Raw genomic sequence first — 23,994 nt, 5'->3', positions numbered from 1 at the left:
GATGCTATATTGCCACCACCCTAATGGAAGTGGGACACACAAATTCAAGGCGTCATTGAAAGCTGTCATCTACATTATTGAATCTCAGAGGAAGCTCAATAGCGTAAATGAACTCTGTGAACTATAAACTTTACTGAGAGTGTACAGCCCGGAGGTTTTAGTATTTCTATTTACAAACGTACTGGTAAAAATAAAAAAAATCAGAATCATCTTCAGTTATATCCGATTTTAAGCCAGAGATATGTGTATACAGTGCTTATAAAAAGTACTCATCCCCCCCCCCCAGAAGTTTTCATGTTTTATTGTTTTGCAACATTGAATGACTGTGGATTTAATTTGGCTTTTTGACAATGATCAACAGAAAAAGTCTCTTTCATGTCAAAGTGAAGAACAGATTTCTACAAAGTGATCTAAATTAATTACAAATATAAACACTAAATAATTGATTGCATAAGTATTCACCTCCTTAAATATGACACACCAAATCATCACTGTTACAATTCAATTGGTTTTAGAGGCCACATATTTAGTTAAATGGAGATCACCTGTGTGCACTCAAGGTGTTTCAATTGATTGTAGTAAAATACACCTGTATCCGAAAGGTCCAATTGCTGGTGAGTCAGTATCCTGGCAAAAACTACACCATGAAGGCAAAGTAATACTCCAAGCAACTCCACGAAAAAGTTATTGAAAAAGCACCAGTCAGGAGATGAATACAAGAACATTTCCAAGTCACTGAATATCCCTTAGAGTACAGTTAAATCAATCATCAAGAAATGGGAAAGAATATGGCACAGCTGTAAATCTGCCTGGAACAGGCCGTCCTCAAAAACTGAGTGACTCTGCAAGAAGGGAACAAGCGAGGGAGGCCACCATGAGACCTATGACAACTCTGGAGGAGTTGCAAGCTTCAGTGGCTGAGAGGGGAGAGGCTGTGCATCCAACAACTGTTGCCTGGGTGCTTCACCAGTCACAGCTTTATGGGAGAAAGCCACTGTTGGGGAAAAAAAAAACTCTCATGAAATCTTGGCTAGAGTTTGCCATAAGGCATGTGGGAGACTCTGAAGTCAGCTGGAAGAAGGTTCTATGGTCTGATAAAACCAAAGTTGAGCGTTTTGGCCATCAGACTAAACGCTATGTTTGGCATAAGCCAAACACCATGCATCATCAGAAACACACCATCCCTTCTGTGATCATGATGATGGCTGCATCATGCTGTGGGGATGCTTTACTGCAGCAGGCCCAGGAAGGCTTGTGAAGGTAGAGGGTAAAATGAATGCAGCAAAATACAGGGAAATCCTGAAGGAAAACCTGATGCAGTTTACGAGAGAACTGCAACTTGGGAGGAGATTTGTTTTACAGCAAGACAGGGACCCCAAACATAAAGCCAAAACTACACAGGAATGGCTTAAAATCAACAAAGTTAATGTCCTGGAGTGGCCAAGTCAGAGTCTAGACCTCAATCCATTTGTGGCTGGACTTTAAAAGGGCTGTTCCCTCACGATCCCCATGCAATCTGACAGAGCTTGAGCAGTTTTGTGAAGAAGAATAGGGGAAATTTGCAGTGTCCATATGTACAAAGCTCATAGAGACCTATCCACACAGACTCAAGGCTGTAATTGCTGCCAAAGGTGCATCTACCAAATACTGACTTGAAGGAGGTAAATACTTACGCAATCAATTATTTTGTGCTTTATATTTATAAATAATTTAAATCACTTTGTAGAGATCTGTTTTCACTTTGGCATGAAAGAGGCTTTTTCTGTTGATCATTGTCATAAAAAGCCAAATTAAATCCACTGTGTTGTAAAATGTTGTAAAACAATAAAACATGGCAACTTCGGGGGGTGGGGGGTAAAGGCACTGTACATAAGTTGGTAATCACTATTGAGTGAGTAAAATGTTCAAGCATTAGATATTAATTTTAAGTCGTTTGCATGTTGGTGGAAAGGACAGCATTTTTGGCACAGTGATGGTAAATCACCTTGAACAGCTATAGCCCTTCAGGTGAAGATCTTCCCACAGTGCTGTTGGGTAGGGTGTCTAGGACTGGACCCAACGAAAATGAAGTGGCACGTTTCCAAGTGCCGATGGTGTGTGTGGCTTGGAGGGGATCAGTCAATGCTGAAGCTCAAATGAACTTGCTGCCCTCGTCCTCCTTCGTGGAAGAGGTTGCAGCAATGTGAGGTGTTGTTAAAGTGGCCCTTGTTATTTAACTGTATGGCAGAGCGTTAAAATGAGAGGAGATTTACAAGGCAAATTATTTTTTTAACGTGGAGAGTGATAGATGCTTGGAACGGGCTGCTGGGAGGATGGTGGTAGCTGATACACTGACAGTGTTTTGAGTCCTCTTGAGAGGCACACTAACAGGCGGGGAATTGATAGACAAAGACCATGTGCAGGTAGATGGGATTAGTTTGGATTGGGAATTGGGCTGGCATAAACATTATGGGTTGAAGGCCTATTGCTGTGCTGTATTCTATGTATTTTGTAGATGGCATATACTGAGGACCAGTGATGGGGAGAGTGATAGCTTAAGGTAGTGGATGGGGGCCAATCAAGCAGACTACTTTGTCCTGGATGGTGTTGAGCTTCTTGAGAGCTTTTATCCAGGCAGGAGAGGTGTTAGACTCCTAACTTCTAGATGATGGATAAGACAGTCCCAGTAGGATACACAACTTCTTAACTTTCCCTGATAACCATTGTATGTACATGGAGGACCCAGCTGAGTCTCTGGTCAGTGTTGACCAGGATATTGATGGTAGTGGGCATTGAATGTCAAGTGTAGGCAGACAAGCTCTCCTATTAGTGTGGCTATTGTCAGTATGTTTTTGTGTTACCTGTCACTCATCAGTCCATGCCTGAATGTTATGCAGGTCCTACTGAATGATTCATTTGCTGGGTGATTGCAAACAAGAGTTGAACAATTTGTTTACACTTCATCCTTCTGTGCGCAAACGGTGGTGATTGTTCAATAGTGTTCACTTCCAACCTCGGTGGCAGAAAAACTAGATAGTAATAAATGCACCTCATTTTTTTGAACAAGGTGAATAACAAGAGCTAAGTAACCTTTGTTGTTTGTGGGGATTGAAAATTCCCTTCACCTTCCCAAGCAGCGGCTTTTACAAATTTGCACTGGGAGTGGCATTCTCAATTTTAATTGGTGATACCAGCAGAAGAGATGTCAAGTCAGTGAGAAGCTGAAGAATTTTGGTGGGGATCTTTGGACTGTACAGCACTTCAAGACTTAAGCTGAGAAAAAGTATCAGCTATTCCCTTCAGCTTCAGAAATAAGAAACTCTTCATTCAACTGATCTATTCCCCTCAGTTGTTTAAGCCACATTCAATTATTACTTGCCATAATTCACTTAACCTTTAACCTTGTCTTCCTTTCTTCAAATTTAATCCATCTTCTCTTAAATACTACTTAAGTGCCACACTTCACTTTCTGAATGTAATTAAATAAGTCGTGAATACAGCCCAGTCCATCTCAGGCAAAGCCCTCCCCACCATTGAGCACATTTACACGGAGCATTGTCGCAGGAAAGCAGCATCTATCATCAAGGACCCCCACTACCCAAGTCATGCTCTCTTCTCGCTGCTGCCACCAGAAAAGAAGCTACAGGAGTCTCAGGACTCAACGCCACCAGCTTCAGAAACAGTTATTACCCCTCAGCCATCAGGCTCTTGAACCAAAGAGGATAACTTCACTCAACTTACCTTACCCCATCATTGAACTGTTCTCACAACCTACGGACTCACTTTGAAGGACTTTTCGTCTCATGTTCTTGATATTTAATTGCTTATTTATTATTATTTATTTTTTTTTCTTTTGTATTTGCACAGTTCATTGTCTTTTGTACACTGGTTGGGTGTGTTCTTTCATTGATTCTATTATGGTTATTGGACTTACTGAGTATGCCCACAAGAAAACATATCTCAGGATTGTATTAGTTTTTTTCCTTCCTGCACCTTGTTGTGCAACAGGCGACAACCCTGCCATTTCTTTAGCATTTTGTTTGTATTTTATAAAACCGAATTGCTAGCTCAACCCAGCACGGATGGAAAGCGTGCAAGGAGCTGGCCAGATTCAAACCCGGGAACACTCACCTCGAAGTCTGGTGTGGATGCCACTGGCCAGGCTATGGCTGTATGTATGTACTTTGATAATAAATTTACTTCGAACTTTAAGGAAACTGCTTCTGAACTCCTTGTTTATTGGTAACTATCTTACTTTAGCCCCAAGTTTTGTTCTTCCCACACTTAGACCTACTGTGTAATTTCTGTTAAACCTTTTCATAATGTTAAAAATCTCTCTTTAGATCTTACCCCAATCTTCTGACTTTCAAGAGAAAAAGCACCCAGCCTATTTTTTTCAGTAATGTGTGACCGTGTCTCTTTTGCTTCACTTCTTGGCTTCAAAATTCATTTACTATTTATATGACCCTGCTGCATTCTCTTACTTCTTGCAGTTCTGCTCACTATCTCCTCCATTTTAGCCTTCTCAACAAATATAGAAATTGTATTCGAAACTTCTGAAATTTAACTTGCCACTTTATAAGTGATAAACTGTGGTCCCAATGCTGATGCTTAAAGCCCATTTTCTGACGTGACACTCTCAGTATCTTCCCTCTACCTTATTCTTGCCTCCACTCTTGAAGCCAGTAAGCTCTTCATTTTCCTACTTGTCTATCCTAACTTTATTCATTTATATATTATGTGGTACTGAATGGAAAAACATTTACAAAATCAGAGATTTCAAATTGTTCAAAAGCTTGGCTAGTTTATTTAAGCAGGATTTAAACTTAACAGCATGCTTTTGTTTTTATTCTCACATATTTATACACTTAACCATCTAATTTTTAATTGTCTTTTTGCGGTCATGTTCTCCTTTGGGTTAGTCTGTCCTAAACTGAAGTTTCCTGTTTCATTTGTACTTAATCTCATTTCAGTCTTGTTGGTCCCTTTCCTGATTTAATAGTTTAAAACATTTACATTCTTCTTATTTTGCCTTTTCCTGTCCAGCTGGAGTTTGTTTCATTACTACAATCCACTCTTTTCCCACTACTCATACCAGCATCCATTGAAAGTACTAGTACTGGCATCAATACTGTGGCAGCCCTTCAGCCTGGTGGTAATCCTCCTGTGTGTTTCTGAGCCAGCTTGGGAAGTGATCAATAATTACTATCACTGGGGGTCCTGCTTTTAACTTGGCTCCTTCAACAAGATCCTTTCCCCATATTTCCACTGACAGAATTTATTTTTTTGGGAGGCCTGACATTACTAGCTGAGTTTATTTATTTGCCCTCAAAGACAGTGGTGAGCTGCCCTTTTGAACTATTGCAGCACCTTGGGTGAATTTCTCCACTGTGCTATTGGGAAGAGAATTTCAGGGCTTAGACCTAGTGATGATGGACTGTCCATGTCTGTCTGAGTCAAGGTAATGTCCAGCTTGGAGGAGATCCTGCAGGTTGTGGTGGTGGTCCCATGCACTTTGTTCTCCTTGGTGAAGGTATCATGAATATGAGAGGGGGGGCTGTCATAGTAAATTAGGTTAGTAACTGCAGTGCATTTTGTGCTGTCACGCTGCACTAGTGGTGAAAGGAATGACTACTTAGGATGGTGTGGATGGTATTAGGATTCTGGAGCTGCACCATCCAGGCAAGCAGTGAAAGTTCCATCATGTTCCGGATATGTGCCTATACAAATCCTTGGATGACAATCTCCTATGTACAGCATTGCCCCACCACCTCAGGTGCAGCTACCCTGTCATTGGTACAGGAGGTATCCAGGAGTTATGATGGGCAATGCCATCAGGTATTCCCACTCTTCAAAAACACGAGATTCTGCAGATGCTGGAAATCTAGAGTAATACACAGAAAATGCTGAAGGAACTCAACAGGTCTGGCAGTTATCTATAGAGGGGAATAAAGTGGCGACTTTTCAAGCAGAGACCCTTCATCAGGACTGTTTCCCTCTTTTCAAATTGCCTTACCCCATGTCTCTTGCTCTGGTTTGAGGGAGGCTCTCACTCTGTAAACAATGCTGCTTCCTTCTTTAATATTCATGATTTCTTACTATTGTTTCTCTACTCTTTTCTTAATTTCTCCATCCATAGCTGATGAACCATTGCTTTTGTCTGTAATGAGACCGTCCTCCACTTTTGTCACGTCTTCTCAGATATTGCAGATGGTAGAAATCTGAAATAAAGTGGAATGTTGAAAAGCTTGGCAAGTCAAGCAGCAGAATTAATTAAGTGTTTCCCTCCCCAAAGAGCTGCATGACCTGCTGAGTATTCTATTATTTTCTATACTGTTAGTGAGAACACCTTGCCTTTTGAATGGGACTTACTTGGTCTTTCCTCCTCTGCCACATGGCTCTAACAGTAACTTGAATCTATCATTTTATTTTTCCTATTCATTGCAATTGTGTGAAACTATCCAGGTTTTCCCTTTTGTGTATAACTTGTGATTCTGCTCAGTAAATTTGAGCTTGAATAGAAAAAGGCAAGGATGAGAGAAGCCTTGATAATCTGTGCCTCACTAGCTCCCGTAGAGTATGTGTTGATACTTGGCCTGCCCTGCCAAGTCTCGTCTTTCTGCTGAATTTATTTGTGGACTGGTTTAGAATTAAATTGGTAAAGTTCAAATCCTCTATGGTCACTGTAAATTATTTGCTTTTTGGAGCTTCCTCTACTTTGATATTCATAATTAGTTTCCGCCCACCCTTTCATCCCTTTAGGGCTTAGGGTCATTCCCATGATATGCTTCAAGGAAACAGCTGATTCCAACCTACTCATCCATTGTAGTGACCGTCCAATTGACTAATCTTCTGATGTTTTACATTTGACTTCTGACTAATAATTTTACTTTCCCTGGCATTGCTGTCTGTTCTTCTGCCTGTAAATGTTGACTCTTTACAATAATCCCCTCGAGGTGACTCTTTTCTCATGCTGCGAAAAGAATAAAGAGCAGAAACTATCATTGAGAGTGTCACTTCATTATCAACAAAAAGCTGTTGGAATGAGGCCAGTTCCTGTCACTAAAAAAACTAACCAAATCTTCCTCTTTACTATCATTTTCATTGCCAGTGTTCTGTTGCTGCTTTGATGTGTTTATTGTGAACTTTGAAGGAACAAAGAAACATACTTCCTAGTTTCCAAAATTAAGCACTTCTGTAAACAGTACTTTTAAGTACCAGTTTCCTATTTTTAGCAGCTTTGCCATGATATAATTTTGAATATGTTTATAAATGGACCGAATTTTGTTAAATGCTCTTCATGTGATCATTTTTGAGTACTTGCATTCTAAGAAGGTTCTAAGAAAGTTCATGAAATGTTGCCACTAAGGTTTCACTCTGAAAACATTTCTGTTGATTTTGCTGCCTTCTATAAAACCTTGTGTTTTCCTTAAATATTTTTGGAGTGCCTCGTTTTCAGGAATCCAGAAAATATGTGATTAGAAAATAATTGAGTCACATGAGAACAACACACAAAATGCTGGAGGAACTCAGCAGGCTAGGCAGCATCTATGGAAAAGCGTCCAGTCGGCGTTTCAGGCCGAGACCCTTCATTAGGACAGGAGAAAAACAGATGAGTCAGAGTAAGAAGGTGGGGGGGGGGGGCGCAGGTAAGAAAGAAACACAAGGTGATGGGTGAAACCAGGAAGCGGGAGGGGTGCAGTAAAGAGCTGGGAAGTTGATTGATGAAAGAGATACAGGGCTGGAGAAGGAATCTAATAGGAAAGGACAAGGCCATGGAAGAAGGAAAAGAGGGAGGAACACCAGAGGGAGGTGATAGGCAGGTAAGGAAATAAGGTGAGAGAGGGTAAAGGGGAATGGTGAGGGGGTGGGTGGGGGAGGCATTACTGGAAGTTTGAGAAATTGATGTTCATGCCATCAGGTTGGAGGGTACCCATATGGAATGTATGGTTTTGCTCTTCCAACCTGAGTGTGGCCTCATCGGGACAATAGAGACCATGGACTGACATGTCAAAATGGAAAGTGGAATTAAAATGGATGGCCACCCCGCGTTTTCAGGCAGATGGAGCGTGGGTGCTCAGCAAAGTGGTCTCCCAGTCTGTGTCAGGTCTTAACAATATATAGGAGGCTGCACCAGATGCAGTAGATGACCCCAAGGGACTCACAGGTGAGGTGTCGCCTGACCTGGAAGGACTGTTTGGGGCCCTGAATGGTAGTGAGGGAGGAGGTGTAGAGGCAAGTGTTGTACTTCTTCCGCTTGCAAAGACAAATGCCAGGAGGGAGATCAGTAGGGAGGGATGAATGGACAAGGGAGTTGCATAGGGAGCAATCCCTGCAGAAAGCAGAAGGTTGGGGCATGGGAGGGAAAGATGTGCATGGTGGTGGGATCCCGTTGGAAATGATGGAAGTCACGGAGAATTATGTGCTGGATGTGGAAGCTGGCAGGGTGGTAGGTGAGGTCTCCCTCCTGGCACTTATCCTTGCAAGCGGAACAAGTGCTACACCTTCCCCTGTACCTTCTCCCTCGTTACCGTTCATGGCCCCAATCTGTCCTTCTGGGTGAGGTGACACTTCACCTGTGAGTCTGTTAAGGTCATCTGCTGTATCTGGTACTCCCGGTGTTGCCTCCTATATATTGGTCAGACCTGACACAGATTGGGAGACTGCTTCGCTGAGCACCTAAGCTGCGTCCACCAGAAAAAGCGGGATCTCCCAGTGGCCACTATTTTAATTCCACTTCACACTCCCATTCTGACATGTCAGTCCATGGCCTCCTTTACTGTCGCGATGAGGTTGGAGGAGCAGCACCTTTATTCTGCCCGGGTAGCCTCCAGCCTGATGGCATAAACATAGCTTTTCGAACTTCCGGTAATGCCCCCCCCTTCACCATTCCCCATTCCCTTTTCCCTCTCTGTCCTTATCACCTTACCTGCCTATCACCTCCCTCTGGTGCTCTTCCCTTTTCTTTCTTCCATAACCTTCTGTCCTCTCCTATCAGACTCCCCTTTCTCCAGCCTTGTATCTCACCTATCAACTTCACCCCTCATCCCTTCCAGTTCCACCTATTACCTTGCGTTTCTTCCTCCCCTCCCCCACCACCTTCTAACGCTGACTCTGCATCTTTTTCTTTCCAGTCCTGATGAAGGGTCTTGGCCCGAAATATCAACTGTACTCTATTCCGTAGATGCTGCCTGGCCTGCAGAGTTCCTCCAGCATTTTGTGCGTGTTGGTTGGATTTCCAGCATTTGCAGATTTTCTCTTGTTTGTGATTGAAACACATGAGATAACCATTTGTTGATCTAAAGTTCATAGTTTATTCAACACCAATATATTAAATAATAGTCAATTCAAATTGTGGATAAATATCAAACGTTAGTAATTCAATCCTTGTATTCCAAGTGGTGAGCAACCTCAAGTGTTGAAAGTTTGAACTGTGTAAGGGCACATCCTTTCATTGTGTTTGTATATTTCAATGTCCTTGAAGTATTTATTTGAACAAAATGTCTTAAACCTAATGATTTGCATTTGAATTTTAGCATGCAGCATTACTGCTATGCAATAGGATTAGCAATGCGATTGACAGGATTGACAAGATGTTTAATTCTGAGTTTGAGGCTGAAATGGACGAATCTGAATGTGCAACTTTACAGCAATACTACAGAGAAACTATGATTCAAAGCTATAACTTTGGGTTTGAGGTAAGGTTTCTGAAATCTTTTTTTTAAAAGAAAACGTTAATTGTAGAAGACTTATTTTCCAAAATGCTTAAGAGATTTCATCTGTAGGCATATAAAGGATAGATAGTTTTGCAATGTATTTATCACTGTTTTCAGATCCTGTAGCATCTTTAGACACTGACAGATAAGGTTTATTGTTTTAGATATTCTTTGTTTCTAATACTCAATGCATTTGATCAATGTGATTTAATTTTTACCTTCATGTCTCCAGTATCACAAAGAGGTTGTGCGGCTGATGTCTGGAGAATTCAGGCAGAAGATTGGAGACAAATTTATCAGCTTTGCTAGAAAATGGATGACCTTTGTGCTCACAAAATGTGAAAGTGGGAGGGGAACAAGACCCAGGTTAGAAATGTTTCCTTTTATACAAACCTGATTTTTGCAGTCTCTTGCTACCAGGCAAGTGATTATCACTTTTGTAATGTTATGTTCTTTTTGCAGATGGGCAACCCAGGGATTTGACTTCCTTCAGGCAATTGAACCAGGATTTATCTCGGCTCTTCCAGAAGATGACTTTTTGGTAAGTAGTTGTTTTTATTTGGAAGCCAAACTGCTCTGATTTCATATATAAAATTATGGGTACAAATAGGGGTAAATGTAAGCAGGCCTTTTCCAAACAGGTTGGGTGAGACTAGAACGAGAGGTCATGGGTTGAGGGTGAAAGGTGAAAAGTTTAAGGGAACTACTTCACTCAGGGTGGTGAGAGTGTGTAACAAGATGCCAGCGGAAGTTGTGGTTGTGGGTTAGATTTCAACATTTTAAAGACAGTTGGATTGGTACGTGGATGGGAGGGGCATGGTCCGGGTGCGTGCGCAGGTCGATGAGACTAGACAGAATAATAGTTCGGCGTGGGCTAAAGAGCCTGTTTCTGTGCTGTATTGTTCTATGGCTCGCTGAAGATCTGTGTGAATGTCACAGAAACTGGTGGTTATGCTAAATGCTTGTCAGTGAATTAACTAGTCATTGTTAGAGGCTGGGAACACAGGCCTTGTGTTTTGCTGTCTTCCAAATAAATACTGTCTATTTGAGGTTTTTTTGGTTTATCAGATGTCACTATACATTTGTGATCATTCTTGGATTGCTACTGTTCTTGGCCTGGATTTGGACTGGTTATCAAAGTGACTTCTAGTCCTCTTTCCCTCTTTACCTCGCACCTTGTGTAAGTGGAACAAGATCACCTGCTGGTTAGTGTGTGTTATACAGAGCTGCATTCAGAACAGCTGCAAGTACTTTCAAGCCTATGCTGAAGCAGTCATAGCTGTACTGTAGGAAATGTGGAGTCAGTTTCAACACAATAGTTTACCCAGGGACCAGACGAAGAAAAACTCCTCTAGTCCTCCGACCAGTCAATAATCCCAAATATCTTTCTTTTAACAGCATGTTAATTGCATTTCTGTTTCTAGATTAGATTTTAAACAGGTGCACAGAATTATTATTTTAGCTCTTCTAATGAAAAAAATATGTCCTGTTTCACTTTTTGCAGAGTTTTCAGTCTCTAATGAACGAGTGCATCGGTCATGTTATAGGAAAACCTCACAGCCCTGTAACAGGTTCGTGCTCTTAAGTATTGTACAGTTAATGCATCTGATGATCATATTGAGTGTATTCCTACACTGATGCTTTTGGTTAACATCATTGAGTAATGCCATTGTATACCAGTGATGTACAACTTTACCTCTCCACTGTGACCATCTGTCAAGGGATTGTGTTTGTGCTTTGATTTTCATTGAAGTTTGTGCAGTGAGACGAGACCAAACCAACCTGCTGAGACTTCGTCCAAAGATCTCCTCATTGCACAAACTCCTTTTCCGGCTGTCCCTTCAAACTCAGTCCTTCGGTGTAGAAGTTCCTTGTCCTGCTTGTAGCTATAATAATGAGTGATACCAGTAAGATAGGTTAGCACATCTCACCAACTCTTCCAGACCGACGGAGGTCCTCATCTCACTTAATCTGCAAAATTTGGCAATATCTACCTTTTTACTAAAACATACTTTTAAAAAGGCATAAAATTAATTATAAGAACAGAAAATGCTGAAACACCCAGGAATTCAGACAGCATTGGAGCAGAGAGGAACAGAGTTCTTGTTTCAGTTCTGGGTCCATTCATCAAACTAGGAATGCAAAAAACATCGCAATTACATATATAAGTTCAATAAGTAGTGCATATAGAGAGCAGAAAGTATGAGGGAGATTTCATGGGTTGGTTCATTGTCCGTTCAGAAATCTCATAGCATTGGGGAAGAACCTGTTCCTAAAAAGTGTGTTTTTAGACTCCTGTAGTGGTTTTTGTACCACCTCCTTGATTGTAGCAGTGACAAGAGGGCATGTCCTGGATGATGGGGGTCCTTAATGAAGGACACTGCCTTTTTGGGGCATCACCTTGTAAAGGTGTCCTTGATGCTGTGGAGACTAGTGCCCATGATGGAGCTGGCTGAGTTTGCAACACAGGTGAATGACGTTCTGTCTACAGGAGTTGCTTGATCTGCAGCATGCTCCCAACATTCTCTGTTTATTTCAGATGCGCTGCGGCACCAGTTTTTATTTTGATGTCCAGTTATTATAAAATTAGTGTTGGAATTGAACCAATGTAATTTAGTATTAGTCAAGTTCTTTGAGTTGAATATTTATAATATTAGCTTTAAACATATCTGGTTAAAGTTCAGTTTGTTCCATGTAGTAAATAATCAAATAGGTTCTTGCTGAAATATATATCCTGTTCAGAAATTACTGTTTAATCTCCCTCCACCATCTTATTGGACAGTGAGTTTGCAGTCATCAAAACCTATTGATGTGTTTTATGGAATATTCATTTATTGTCCTTTTTTTTTAATCTGTATTATGTAGCATTTGGTGAAAATCAACAAGCTGTTTGTTGCCCCATTGCTACTTGTTCAGTTTATTATTAAACCTTTGTGATCATAGTAATTACATTTCTGTGGAATTAATATTGTGATCTTATAGATTTTAGATTCAACAAGTGTGTGACATTGCAGTAATGTATCATGTACCTTGCAGGAATTCATCGAAATAGCCCTCGTCCTATTAAAGTACCCCGATGTCACAGTGACCCACCCAATCCACACCTCATCATCCCTACATCCGAAGGGTTCAGGTAAAGTTCTCCACAATGTCTCAGTGCTTTACTTGTGTTACCACTCTTCGAGTCTTTACTGAAACAGTTTGTTAGACACAATTAAGAAAGCCTAATGGTGATGGCTGATTTCTGCAGTCAGTAATATCTGATCATAGTGTTCCTGATGTTATTAAAAGTAGGTCTGAGCTAAGATTCTGAGCGTGCTCTACTTGTATGTAGAGTATACAAACAACAGCCAAAATTTCAGTTGCCTCATTCAGACTTTCTGACAGTGGTTATTTACTCAGACTCTCTATCCCAACTGTTATCTCACAACAGAGAGGGAAACCACTGCTTGCATTATATCTAATGGCAATGATGAGAGAAACTATAAGATTTGAATGGTCTGTCAACACACAGTACTGTGAAATGTCTTAGGTACCCTATCTTGAGAGAGAGAGATAAATAAATATAAATGCAGGAGCATTGGCAGAGTGCTAGGTACCTGAAAGTGCAGCCTCAACCAGTGTCTTAAAATATAATAGGCATGCACCTGTCTCTGCATGTGGGACTCTAGGGCTGTGACTGCTCAGTGAATTGGTTCTCTATGGGATAGCACTATGTTTGACATCACTTTCACAGTTGAACCCTATTGCATTTTGTACATTGAATATCCCTCACAGTATAGAAGGAGATCATTTGGCCCGTCAACTCTGTGCTGGGCGTCAGAGCAGTCCCATCCTATACTACAGAGTTCTTGAAGTGTTGCTACTAGGGTTTCACTCTGAAAGAATATTTCTGTTAATTTTACAACTTTCTGTAAAACCTTGTGCTTAAGTGTTTTTTGGAGTGCCTAGTTTTTGGAATCACAAAGTGTGAGTGCAGAATAATTGAAACACACAAGAGAGCCATTTTAATGAGTGTGTATCTAAATTTCTTAGCTTAGCCACATTCTCCTCCCATCCACCAGCAGATGGGATAATTTATAGCAGCTAGTTAACCAAACAGCCAGCCCATCCATGGATGTGGTGGGAAATGGAGCATCCCGGAGTAAACACACGTTCACAGAGAGAACGTAACATTCCACGCAAACAAGACCTAACATTGGGAACGTCCCTGGATCGCTGGAGTTGTGAGACAGTTACTTTATTTGCTGTATCCATTAGTTGCAGTATAAGGCAACTTCAGGCTGTTTTTTAGTAAATATTGTGGTTAGTGCACATCTTTAAAGCATATGGTCAGATTACTTAGATATCTCATATTGGCATCAGCTACAGATGTGAATAATATATTTTAAAAATCACATTCATTATTTGTGCATTTGTATTTTTACTTTTTTTTTCTCTCTCTCTCTCTCTGTCACTCTCTCTTGCCTCAGTCCAAAGAGCCTTGGGTCTGAAGTGCGGAATCTCTGCGTTGCCGGTATGGTCCGCTCTCCTCCGGTAGTTGGGAGTGATTTAAATCACACCAAATGTGCAGGCCCAGCAAATGAAATAAGGTAACTTCACCAGTGTACTGAACAATGCCATGAGTCGTATATTAACTGTGTCTTTCTATGTTAGTTGGGAGAAATGTTTAATCTAGCACTGTGCCATTAAAGGGATATTATAGTCAAATATAGTTCAGGTCTGCTTGATGAAACCAATGTTACTGCATTTGCTTACCACAGAAACTAGAACCCTGCAAAAGCAGTTCCGAATTAGAATAAGGTTTATTATCACTGACCAGTGATCAAACTGGAGAGGAGGGGATTTTAATCAGGGCCATTGCCTGAGTAGAAGAGGCAGCAGCAGGTCGCTTCTGTGAAAAAAGAGTATTCACCAATGACCAATCGGTGTTTGGGATTGATTAGCAAAAGCAAATTCAAGGAGGGCAGGGGCAAGTGCAGCGGCCGTTACCTGAGTGGACAGAGTCAGAGTGGTGATCTTGAGGCTTTAGCTCTTCAAGGCTTCAGTCAAAGAAAGCAAAAGATAGAAAAGCTAAAGGTTAAGCTTTCTTTTTCCTTCCCTTCTTTATATCTGTTCATCTAGGAAAGTAGAGATGCCAGATAGGACACTTGAGTGCTTCTCTTGTGGGATGTGGGAAAGCAGTGAGAACTCCAGTATCTCTAATGACTACAACTGCAAGAAGTGCATCCAGCTGCAGCTTCTAACACACTGCATTAAGGAGTTGGAGCTGGAACTGGATGAACTGCGGATTATTCGGGAGGCTGAAGGGGTGATAGATAGGATATAGAGAGAGGTAACTACACCCAAGGTGCAGGACACAGGGAACAGGGCGACAATCAGGAAGGGAGAAGGGGTTAAGGAGTCAGTGCAGAGCACCGCTGTGGCCATCCCCCTCAACAAATGGTATATTACTTTGGATACTGTTGATAGAGGGTTGACCTGATAGAGAAAATCAGTGGTTGGGTCTCTGGCACTGAGTCTGGCTCTGTGACTCAGAAGGGAAGCGGGGAGAAGAGATGTTCTGTGGTGATAGGGGATTCGTTACTTAGGGGAACGGACAGGAGGTCATGTTGCCTCCCGGGTGCCAGGGCGCAGGATATCTTGGAACAACTCCTCGACATTCTTAAGTGGAAGGGTGAAAAGCCAGAAGTCGTGCTCCATGTTAGGTACCAATCACACGAAAGACGAGGTTCTGCATCGGGAGTTCAGGGAGTTAGATGCTAAGTTAAAGGGCAAGACTCCAGGATTGTGATCTCAGATTTGCTAGCAAGACCAGGACTAGGAAGATTATACAGTTTAATATGTAGCTAAGGGGGTGGTGTAGGAGGGGGGACATAAGATTTTTGGATCATTGGTGTTTCTTCCAGGGAAGGTAGGACCTATTTCTTCCAGTGAAGGTAAGGACAGTTTGCACCTGAACTGGAAGTGGACTAATATCCTAGCAAGAAGGTTTGCCTATGCTGCACGATGGGATTTAAACTGGAGTTGCAGGGGATGGGAACCAGAGTGCCAGAACACTTAGTGCAGAGTTTGTGGAGACAGATGTTGGTAAGACCTCAGGCAAAGTTAGGAATCAAAAGGCTCAGCGTGGTGCGACCAGTGTCCTGAGCTGCGATATTTCAATGCAAGAAGCATCATAGGAAAGGTGGATAGTCGTGCTGAAGATGAGGTAGCTAGTTTACAAACAGAGGCAATATGTAGTGAGGAGAGGATGTTGATAGGGCAAAGTTGCAGTCAGCAGGATGAAATGCAGCGTAAAAAGCGGACAAAATCAAAAGGGGTGAATACAGGACTGAAGGTGTTATATTTGAATACGTGCAGTTTACGGCATAAGGTAGAAGAAGCAATTACCATTTATTTATATGGGAAAATTTTGTGAGCGCTGGCAGACCCAAAAATAACCTACCAAATCATGCCAAATAACACATAAAACCTAAAATAACAGTAACATATAGTAAAAGCAGGAATGATATGATAAATACACAGCCTATATAAAGTAGAAATACTTTTCCAGAATCATTACTGAACTGTTCTCTGGAGCGAAAATCTCACGCAAGCGACGTCAGCAGAAAATCTCAGGCAAGCGCTGTCGGCAAAAACACGCGCAAGGCGCTCTCCAGTAACCTTTAAGCTATGAAGCTGCCAAATCATACCAAATAACACGTAAAAATACACAGCTGATATAAAGTAGAAATAATGTATGTACAGTGTAGTATCACTTACCGAAATTGGTTCAGCGCCGAGCACACTGATGATGTTGTGTTAGACTGAGTCGTCGGAGTTTGGGTGGTGCAGTGGCCCCCCACCCTCCAGGCCACTGAGCGATACATTGCCACGAAGAACGCAGGGGTCCAGCGGTAGCCGGGAGGTACACAGCACATCTTTAAGAAAAGCGGGGGACACCTGTATATATCCCAAAGAAGAAGTATTCTAAAGGAAAGATGACACAACTGTGGCTAACAAGAAAAGTCAAAGCCAACATAAAATCCAATGAGAGGACATATAATAGAGCAAAAATTAGTGGAAAGTTAGAGCTTTGGGAAGCTTTTAAAAACCTACAGAAGGAAACTTAAAAAGTCATTAAGAAGGTAAAGATGGAATATGAAAGTAAGATAGCCAATGATAAGGAGATACCAAAAGTTTCTTCAGATACATAAAGTGTAAAAGAGATGCAGGAGTGGATATTGGACTGCTGGAAAACCATGTTGGAGAGGTAGTATTGGTGGACAAGGGAATGACGAACAAGCTAATTAAGTATTTTGCATTAGTCTTCAATGTGGAAGAAGTATTGTGGAAGTTCCAGGTGTCAGACAGCATGATGTGTGTGAAGTTACGTAACTAGAGAGCAGGTTCTTGGGAGACTGAAAGGTCTGAAGGTAGATAAGTCTCCTGGACCAGATGGTGTACACCCCAGGGTTCTGAAAGAGATGGCTGAAGAGATTGTGGAGGCATTATTAACAATCTTTCAAGAATGATTAGATTCTGGAATAGTTCTGGAAGACTGGAAAATTGCAAATGCCACTCCACTCTTCAAGAAGGGAGAGACACAGAAGAAAGGAAACTATAGGCCAGTTAGTCTGACGTCAATGGTTGGGAAGATGTTGGAGTCGATTATTAAGGATGAGGTCTCATAGTACTTGAAGGCGAAAGGTAAAATGGGTCATAGTTTCCTCAAGGGAAAATCTTGTTTGACAAATCTGTTGGAATTCTTTGAAAAAAATAACATGCAGGATAGACAAAAGAGAATCAATTGATGTGTAGTTGGATTTTTAGAATACTTTTGACAAGGTGCCACACATGAGGCTGCTTAACAATCTGCGAGCCCATGGTATTATCTATCATGGATAAAGCAGTGGCTGATTGGCAGGAGGCATAGAATGGAAATAAAGGGAGCCTTTTCTGGTTGGCTACTGGTTACTAGTGGTTTTCCACAGGGGTCTGTATTGGGACCGATTCATTTTACGTTACATGTGAATGATTTGGACGATAGAACCGATGGCTTTGTTGCAAATTTTGCAGATGGTATGAAGATAGGTGGAGGGGGCAGGTAGTTTTGAGGAAGTAGAGAGGCTACAGAAGGACTTAGATTAGGAGAATGGGCAAACGAATGGCAGATGGAGTGCAATGTGGAGAAGTGTATGGTCATGCACTTTGTAGAAGTAATAAAAGTGTAGGTTATTTTCTAAATGGAGAGAAAATTCAAAAATCTGATGTGCAAAGGGACTTGAGTCCTTGTGCAGGATTCCTTAAAGGCTAATTTGCAGGTTGAGTCTGTGGTGAGGAAGGCAAATGCGAGGTTAGCATTAATTTCAAGAGGACTGGAATAGCGAAGCAAGGATGTAATTCTGAGGCTTTATAAAGCACTGGCGAGGAATTACTTAGAGTATTGTGAGTAGTTATGGGCCCCATATCTTAGAAAGGTTCTACTCAGAGGTTCAAAGGAGTTCATGAACATGATTTCAGGATTGAATGGGGCTTATCATATGAAGAGCGTTTGATGGCTCTGGGCCTGTATTCCATAGAGTTCAGAAGAATGAGGGGTGACCTCATTGAAACCTATTGAATGTTGAAAGGCTTTAATTGAGTGGATATGGAAAGGATGTTTCCTATGGTGGGAGAGTCTAAACCCAGAGGACACACCCTCAGAATAGAGGGGTGTCCTTAGCCTGAAAGTGGTGAATCTGTGGAATTCTTTGCTACAGACTGCTGTGGAGGCCATCTTTATGTATATTTAAGGCAGAGGTTGATAGATTCTTGATTGGTCAGGGCGTGAAGGGGTATGGGGAGAAGGCAGGAGATTGGTACTGGGAGGAAAATTGGATCAGCCATGATGAAATGGTGAAGCAGACTCGATGGGACAAATGGCCTAGTTCTGCTCCTATGTCTTACGGTCATGAAATTTGATGTTTTGTGGCAGCAGGACAGTGTAATACATAAAAAAAATTGTAAGTTACAATAAAAAATATGTTTAAAAAATAGTGCAGAAAGAGAGCAAAATAGTGTGGTAGTGTTCATGGTTCTATTCAGAGAGTGATGGCGGAGTGGAAGATTCAGGATTGTTCAGGTAATTTCCGGTACACTATTTAAAGGTTAACAAAATAATTGCTTCTGCAGATCCAATGCAGTGCAAAAAAACTGTAATAAGATAAATATAAATACATAAGATGGCTTGTATATATATATATATATATATATATATATATATATATATATATTGATTGATTGTATGTCCATAAAGTAATGCTAGGCATGGTACATAAACTGGCTGCCAGGAAGTGATGAAGTAGTGACTGTGGGGACTGTAGAGGTATTGATCAGCCTTATTGCTTGGGGAAAGTCACTGTTTTTGAGTCTGGTAGTCCTGGTGTGGATGTAACGTAGCCCTCTCCCTATTGGGAGTGAGACAAACAGTCTAGAAGCGGGGTAGGTGGGATCCTTCATGATTACTGGTCCTTTTCCAGAACCTTTCTCTATATATGTCATTGGCAGGTAGGGTGATGCCAGTGATGCATTGGGCAGTTTTGAGTAACTGTTGTAAAGCCCTCCTGTCCACTGCAGTGCAGTTTCTGTACAAAGCAGTGATATAGCCTGTTAGGGTGCTCTCTACTGCACATCTGTGGAATGGCGTGAGTATGGATGTGCATAGTCTCCGCTCTCTTCAGCCTCCTCAGAAAACAGAGGCATTGGTGAGCTTTCTTGACTTTGTGAAATGTGTTCTGGGACCAGGAAAGGATGTGCGAGATGTGCACTCTCAGAAGTTTGAGTGGTGTGAGTACTCCTGAGGTCAATAACCATTGCTTTAGTCTTGTTGCCATTAAGTAAGAGGTTATTTGCCTGGCACCAGGCCTCAAGCTCTTCCACTTCCTCTCCTAGGCCGTCTGATTGTTGTTGGTGATGAACCCCACCACTGTCATGTCATCGGCAAGCTTGACAGTGTTGATTACTCGGGTGTTTGGCCGTGCAGTCATGTATGAGCAGAGTGTACAGCACTGGGATCAACACACATCCCTGGGGGGGATCCTGTGTTGAGAATGATGGGGAGGAAGGAGAGTGGCTGTGCATCATGACTACCTGAGGTCTTGTTGGTTAGGAAGTGCAACACCCATCTGTACAGTGGTGTATTTTGGCCAAGGAAAAAGAGTTTGTTCACCATGGTCTGTAGGACGATGGTGTTGAATGCCAAGCTGAAATCCAGAAGCAGCATTTTGACATGCGTCCTTATTTTCTTGGTGAGTCAGGCCAGGTGCATGACAATGCTATTCCTAAAAAGTTAAATGTGTGTCTTTAGGCTTCTGTACCCTCTCTCCAGTGTTAGTGAGAAGAAGAGGGCTTGTCCCACATGGGGAAGCTTGTGCCTGTCATGGAGATAGCTGAGTTTACAATCTGCAGCTTCTTGCAATCCTGTACATTGGAGTTATATCAAGTGAGTTACAGCCCGTGCTTTGTACGACACTTCTCTAGAATCTTTGGTGACGTAACAAATCTCCTCAAACTCATAGCTTCTGGCATTCCTTCCTTGTGATTGCATCAATATGTTGGGCCTAGAATAGATCCTGAGATGTTGTAACTTAGGAAATTGAAACTGCACCACTCCTGACCCCTTACTGAGGCTGGTGAGTATTCTCCTGACTTCCCCTTCCTGAAGTCAACCATCACTTCATTGGTCTTGCTGACACTCCACCAGCTGATCTATTTCACTCCTGTATACCTTCTCTTCACTACTTGAGATTCTGGCTGCAATAGTGGTGTCATTGGCAAACTTACAGATGGCGTTAGAGTTGAGCCCATCCACACAGTTACGATTGTAGAGTGAGTAGAACAGTGGGCTAAGCACATATCTTTGAGCTGTGCCGGTGATGAATGTCAATGAGAAGTTATTTCCAATTCGCACTGACTGTGGTCTCCGGATTAGGATATCCAAAATCCATTTGCACAGGGAGATACAGAAGCCCCCGTTTTGAGGCTTGTTGAGTATTTCTCATGGGGTGATGGTGCTGAATGCCAAGTTGTAATTGATAAACTGCAGCCTGATGTGAGTATTGCTGTTGTGTCCAAGGCTGAGTGGAGAGCCAGTGAGATTGCATCTGCCGTAGACCTGTTATAGTGGTAGGCAAATGTACCTGATCCAGGTCCTTCCTCAGGAATGAGTTAATTCTCCCAATGAGCAACTTTGCAGAGAATTTCATTACAGTAGATTTGAGTAGTACTGCATGATAGTTAATGAGACAGCTCTCCCTGCTCTTCCTGGGCACTGGTATGATTGATGCCCTTTTGAAGCAGGTCGGAACCTCTGACTGCAGTATGAAAGATTGAAGACTGCCTGGAATACTCCAGCCAGTTGGTCAGCCCAGATTTCAGTACCTTACTGGGCACACCACTGGGGCCTGATGTCTTGTGAGGGCTCACCCCTTTGAAGGATGTTCTGACGTCGGTGAGACAGAGATCACAGGGTCACGGGTATAGTTTTATTCAACCTCTCAAAGCATGAGTGAAAGGCATTTAGTATGCTGTAAGGTTTTGCCTCATGGGAAGTAATGGCCATCAAACTTTGTACAGCTGTCGTGCATCTGATTATGTCTTTAACTTCGCACGAAATTACCTTTTTGTTCTCACAATGGCCTTCCATAAGTCATTCCTGGACCTCTTGTAAGGTTCTGAATTACCAGTCTTGAAAGCCAAAGATCTTGTCCTCAGCAGACTGCAAATCTGGTTCAACCATGGCTTCTGATTTGGGTGTGTTTGGTATGTTCTCAATGGCACAGAATCATCCACACTGGTCCTGATAAAGTTGGTGTCAACTGTGGTGTATTTATTCATTGAAGATGAATCCTTGAAAATGGTCCAGTCCAGCAGTTCTAGAAACAGTCTTCTACCTCCCTTGAACACTCCTTCACACCACTGATGCTGCAGTCCTCAGTTTTTGACTGGATCAGACTTGGCAAACAGTGGGCATGGGTTGGCATGCTGAGCATTCTTGATTTAGCTGTTACAGTGATCAACTGTGTTGACTCCTCTGGTTTCACAGGTGATGTGTTGTTGGTAGATTGTCAGAGACTTTTCCAAAGTGGCCTGGTTGAGATCATCCACAATGTTTAGTAAAGCATGTGGGTGTGCTGTCTCGTGATTGCTGATCATTGTGCTCAGCACCTCCAGTGCCAGCCTGACGTTGGCCAGGTGTGGAATGTACACTGCCGCCAGGATGATGGCGGAGAATGTTCTTGGAAGATAGAATGAATGACACTTGACCACCAAATATTCTGGGTCAGGGAAACAGCACTGAGACAAAACCGCCATGTCTGTGCACCACGATGAATTAATCATAAACCAAATGCTGCTGACTCTACCTTTATACTGCTATCTGGTCCATGTGGTGGAAGGTGAATCCCTCAGGCAGTTGCGCTGTGTCCGGTATGCTGGGGTGAGCCATGTCTCCAGGAAGCAGAGTACATAGCAGTATTTGATGCCTCTCGGGTATTGCAACCTTGCTTTGAGGTCTTCAGTTTTATTTTCAGAGACTGTACATTAGGCAGTACATTGGTAGAGTGGGAGCCTTAGAGTCCTGAGTTTCAGTTTTACCTGCAGCTCTGGCCGGCTGCCACATTTCCTGAGACAATGGAGATGTTCTCTGAACTCCCAGCTGCTGTACTTGCTCCCTAGGTGCTCTGCAGTCTAAAATCTGACAATTTTGAAGATTGTTCAGGCCATTTACAAAAACTGTTGCTTTCTGTACTGTCTGCTGCGGCAGATTTCAGTTGTAGTTTTGAATAGGAATATTTGATGAGTTTCTTGGGAGCTACACATAGAAAGTCACCAATGTATGGTGAAATTCCAGCATTGGCTGTTTTGTGCCAATCATTGATGGCATTGCTTATTGGGTCATCTATTTTTTTTAAATCATTTTATGAGTAGACTGAAAATGAAAGTATTAGTAAAGCTTGTCTTTTTTAATAGGCTGAAATTAATTGCAAGTTAGTGTGGTGTTCCATTAGTGCATTGTATTATTGGGTTACAGACACTCAACTTGCAGGCACCCCTACCTAAGAACAACAGCCATAATATTATTAAATTTGAAAGTCCAATCTGTCCACTCCTACAACTGGCAGATCTAGCTTCCTCCCCCTCTCCACCTTTAGTAATTGTTCTTTCACATCAGTCTTGTGTGTTTTTGATGCCACTCGTTACAATACTGTTGAAGTAGTTTCGTGTATTTTCAATGGGTAAAATCAATTTATAGACGTCAGTAAAAAAGAAACCCATTAGTTACTGAGAATGGGAAATCACGCACTAGTCCTCATCAAGGGGTCAGCAGTGGAAGGGATGAGCAACTTCAAGTTCCTGGGTGTCAACATCTTGGAGTATCTGTACTGGGTCCAGCATACCAATGCATTCATGAAGAAGGCATGCCGGGGATGTATTTCATTAGGACCTTAAAGAGATTTGGTACGTCACCAAAGACTAGCAACATTCTACAGACGTGCCATGGAGAGCATTCTGACTGCCTGCTGTGCAGGCTCCAGTGCACAGGGTTGAAAACTACCCCTGCAGAGAGTTATAGACTCGACCAGCTCCATCATAGGCACAGCCTGCCCATCGAGGAAATCTTCACAAGGTGGTGCCTCAGGAAGGCTGCATTATCATTCAATGTTCTCACCATTCTACCATCAGGGAGGAGGTACGGGAGCCTGAAAACGCACAGTCAACATTTTACAACAGCTTCTTCCCCTCTGCCATTAGATTTCTGAATGATCTATGAACCCATCATCAATATATCAGTATTTTGCATAATTGATTTATTTTTAATATATTTCTTATTGTAACACAGTAATTTTTTAAAATGTATTTCACTGTACTGCTGTCACAAAATAACAAATTTCATGACAACTGCCGGTGATAATAAACCTGATTCTGGGCCTGGGGCAGTTTGGTGATTGTTTTTAATTGTGTGGTCAGAATGCAGATAATATCTGAGGCTACATTTTAGAAAAAGTTACCAGTGTTGCAAAATGATTGATTGAGTCAAGAATGCAGCACCAATAAGTCAGTGATCTTCATCAGATATTGTGCCAGCTGTTCAGAGTATGAAAAATTTGTGCTGCTGTGCTCTGGAGTGGCTTGCAAGCACTCGGTAAGTTGAGTGTCTTCTAAAGATGTCCTTGTGCTTGGTTTGCAACTCAGCCAATAGGTAATACCTTTTAGTGAGCTGTTCTATTATTGTTAGCCACAGACTGTCTAAAATAATGCCCACCTAATGATAACC

At 42.0% G+C, this 23,994-nt stretch overlaps 1 protein-coding gene across 4 annotated transcripts in view; it reads left to right on the top strand.

The window, feature by feature from the left end:
* The window catches only part of map3k4 (mitogen-activated protein kinase kinase kinase 4), a 217,038-nt gene that overhangs the window by 164,634 nt on the left and 28,410 nt on the right, over window positions 1–23,994 (top strand). For all 4 annotated transcript variants that reach the window (XM_072265759.1, XM_072265760.1, XM_072265758.1 and 1 more), the window contains 6 exons: window positions 9,516–9,677; window positions 9,928–10,061; window positions 10,158–10,236; window positions 11,200–11,266; window positions 12,732–12,828; window positions 14,168–14,287. In XM_072265759.1, the coding sequence (XP_072121860.1) occupies window positions 9,516–9,677; window positions 9,928–10,061; window positions 10,158–10,236; window positions 11,200–11,266; window positions 12,732–12,828; window positions 14,168–14,287 (659 nt within the window). The remainder of the gene's footprint in view (window positions 1–9,515; window positions 9,678–9,927; window positions 10,062–10,157; window positions 10,237–11,199; window positions 11,267–12,731; window positions 12,829–14,167; window positions 14,288–23,994) is intronic.

Source organism: Mobula birostris, chromosome 8, assembly GCF_030028105.1.
Source record: "Mobula birostris isolate sMobBir1 chromosome 8, sMobBir1.hap1, whole genome shotgun sequence".
Taxonomy (NCBI): Eukaryota; Metazoa; Chordata; class Chondrichthyes; order Myliobatiformes; family Myliobatidae; genus Mobula; species Mobula birostris.
The sequence above is the reverse complement of the archived record's forward strand: the minus strand, read 5'-3'. Positions and strand labels throughout refer to the sequence as shown.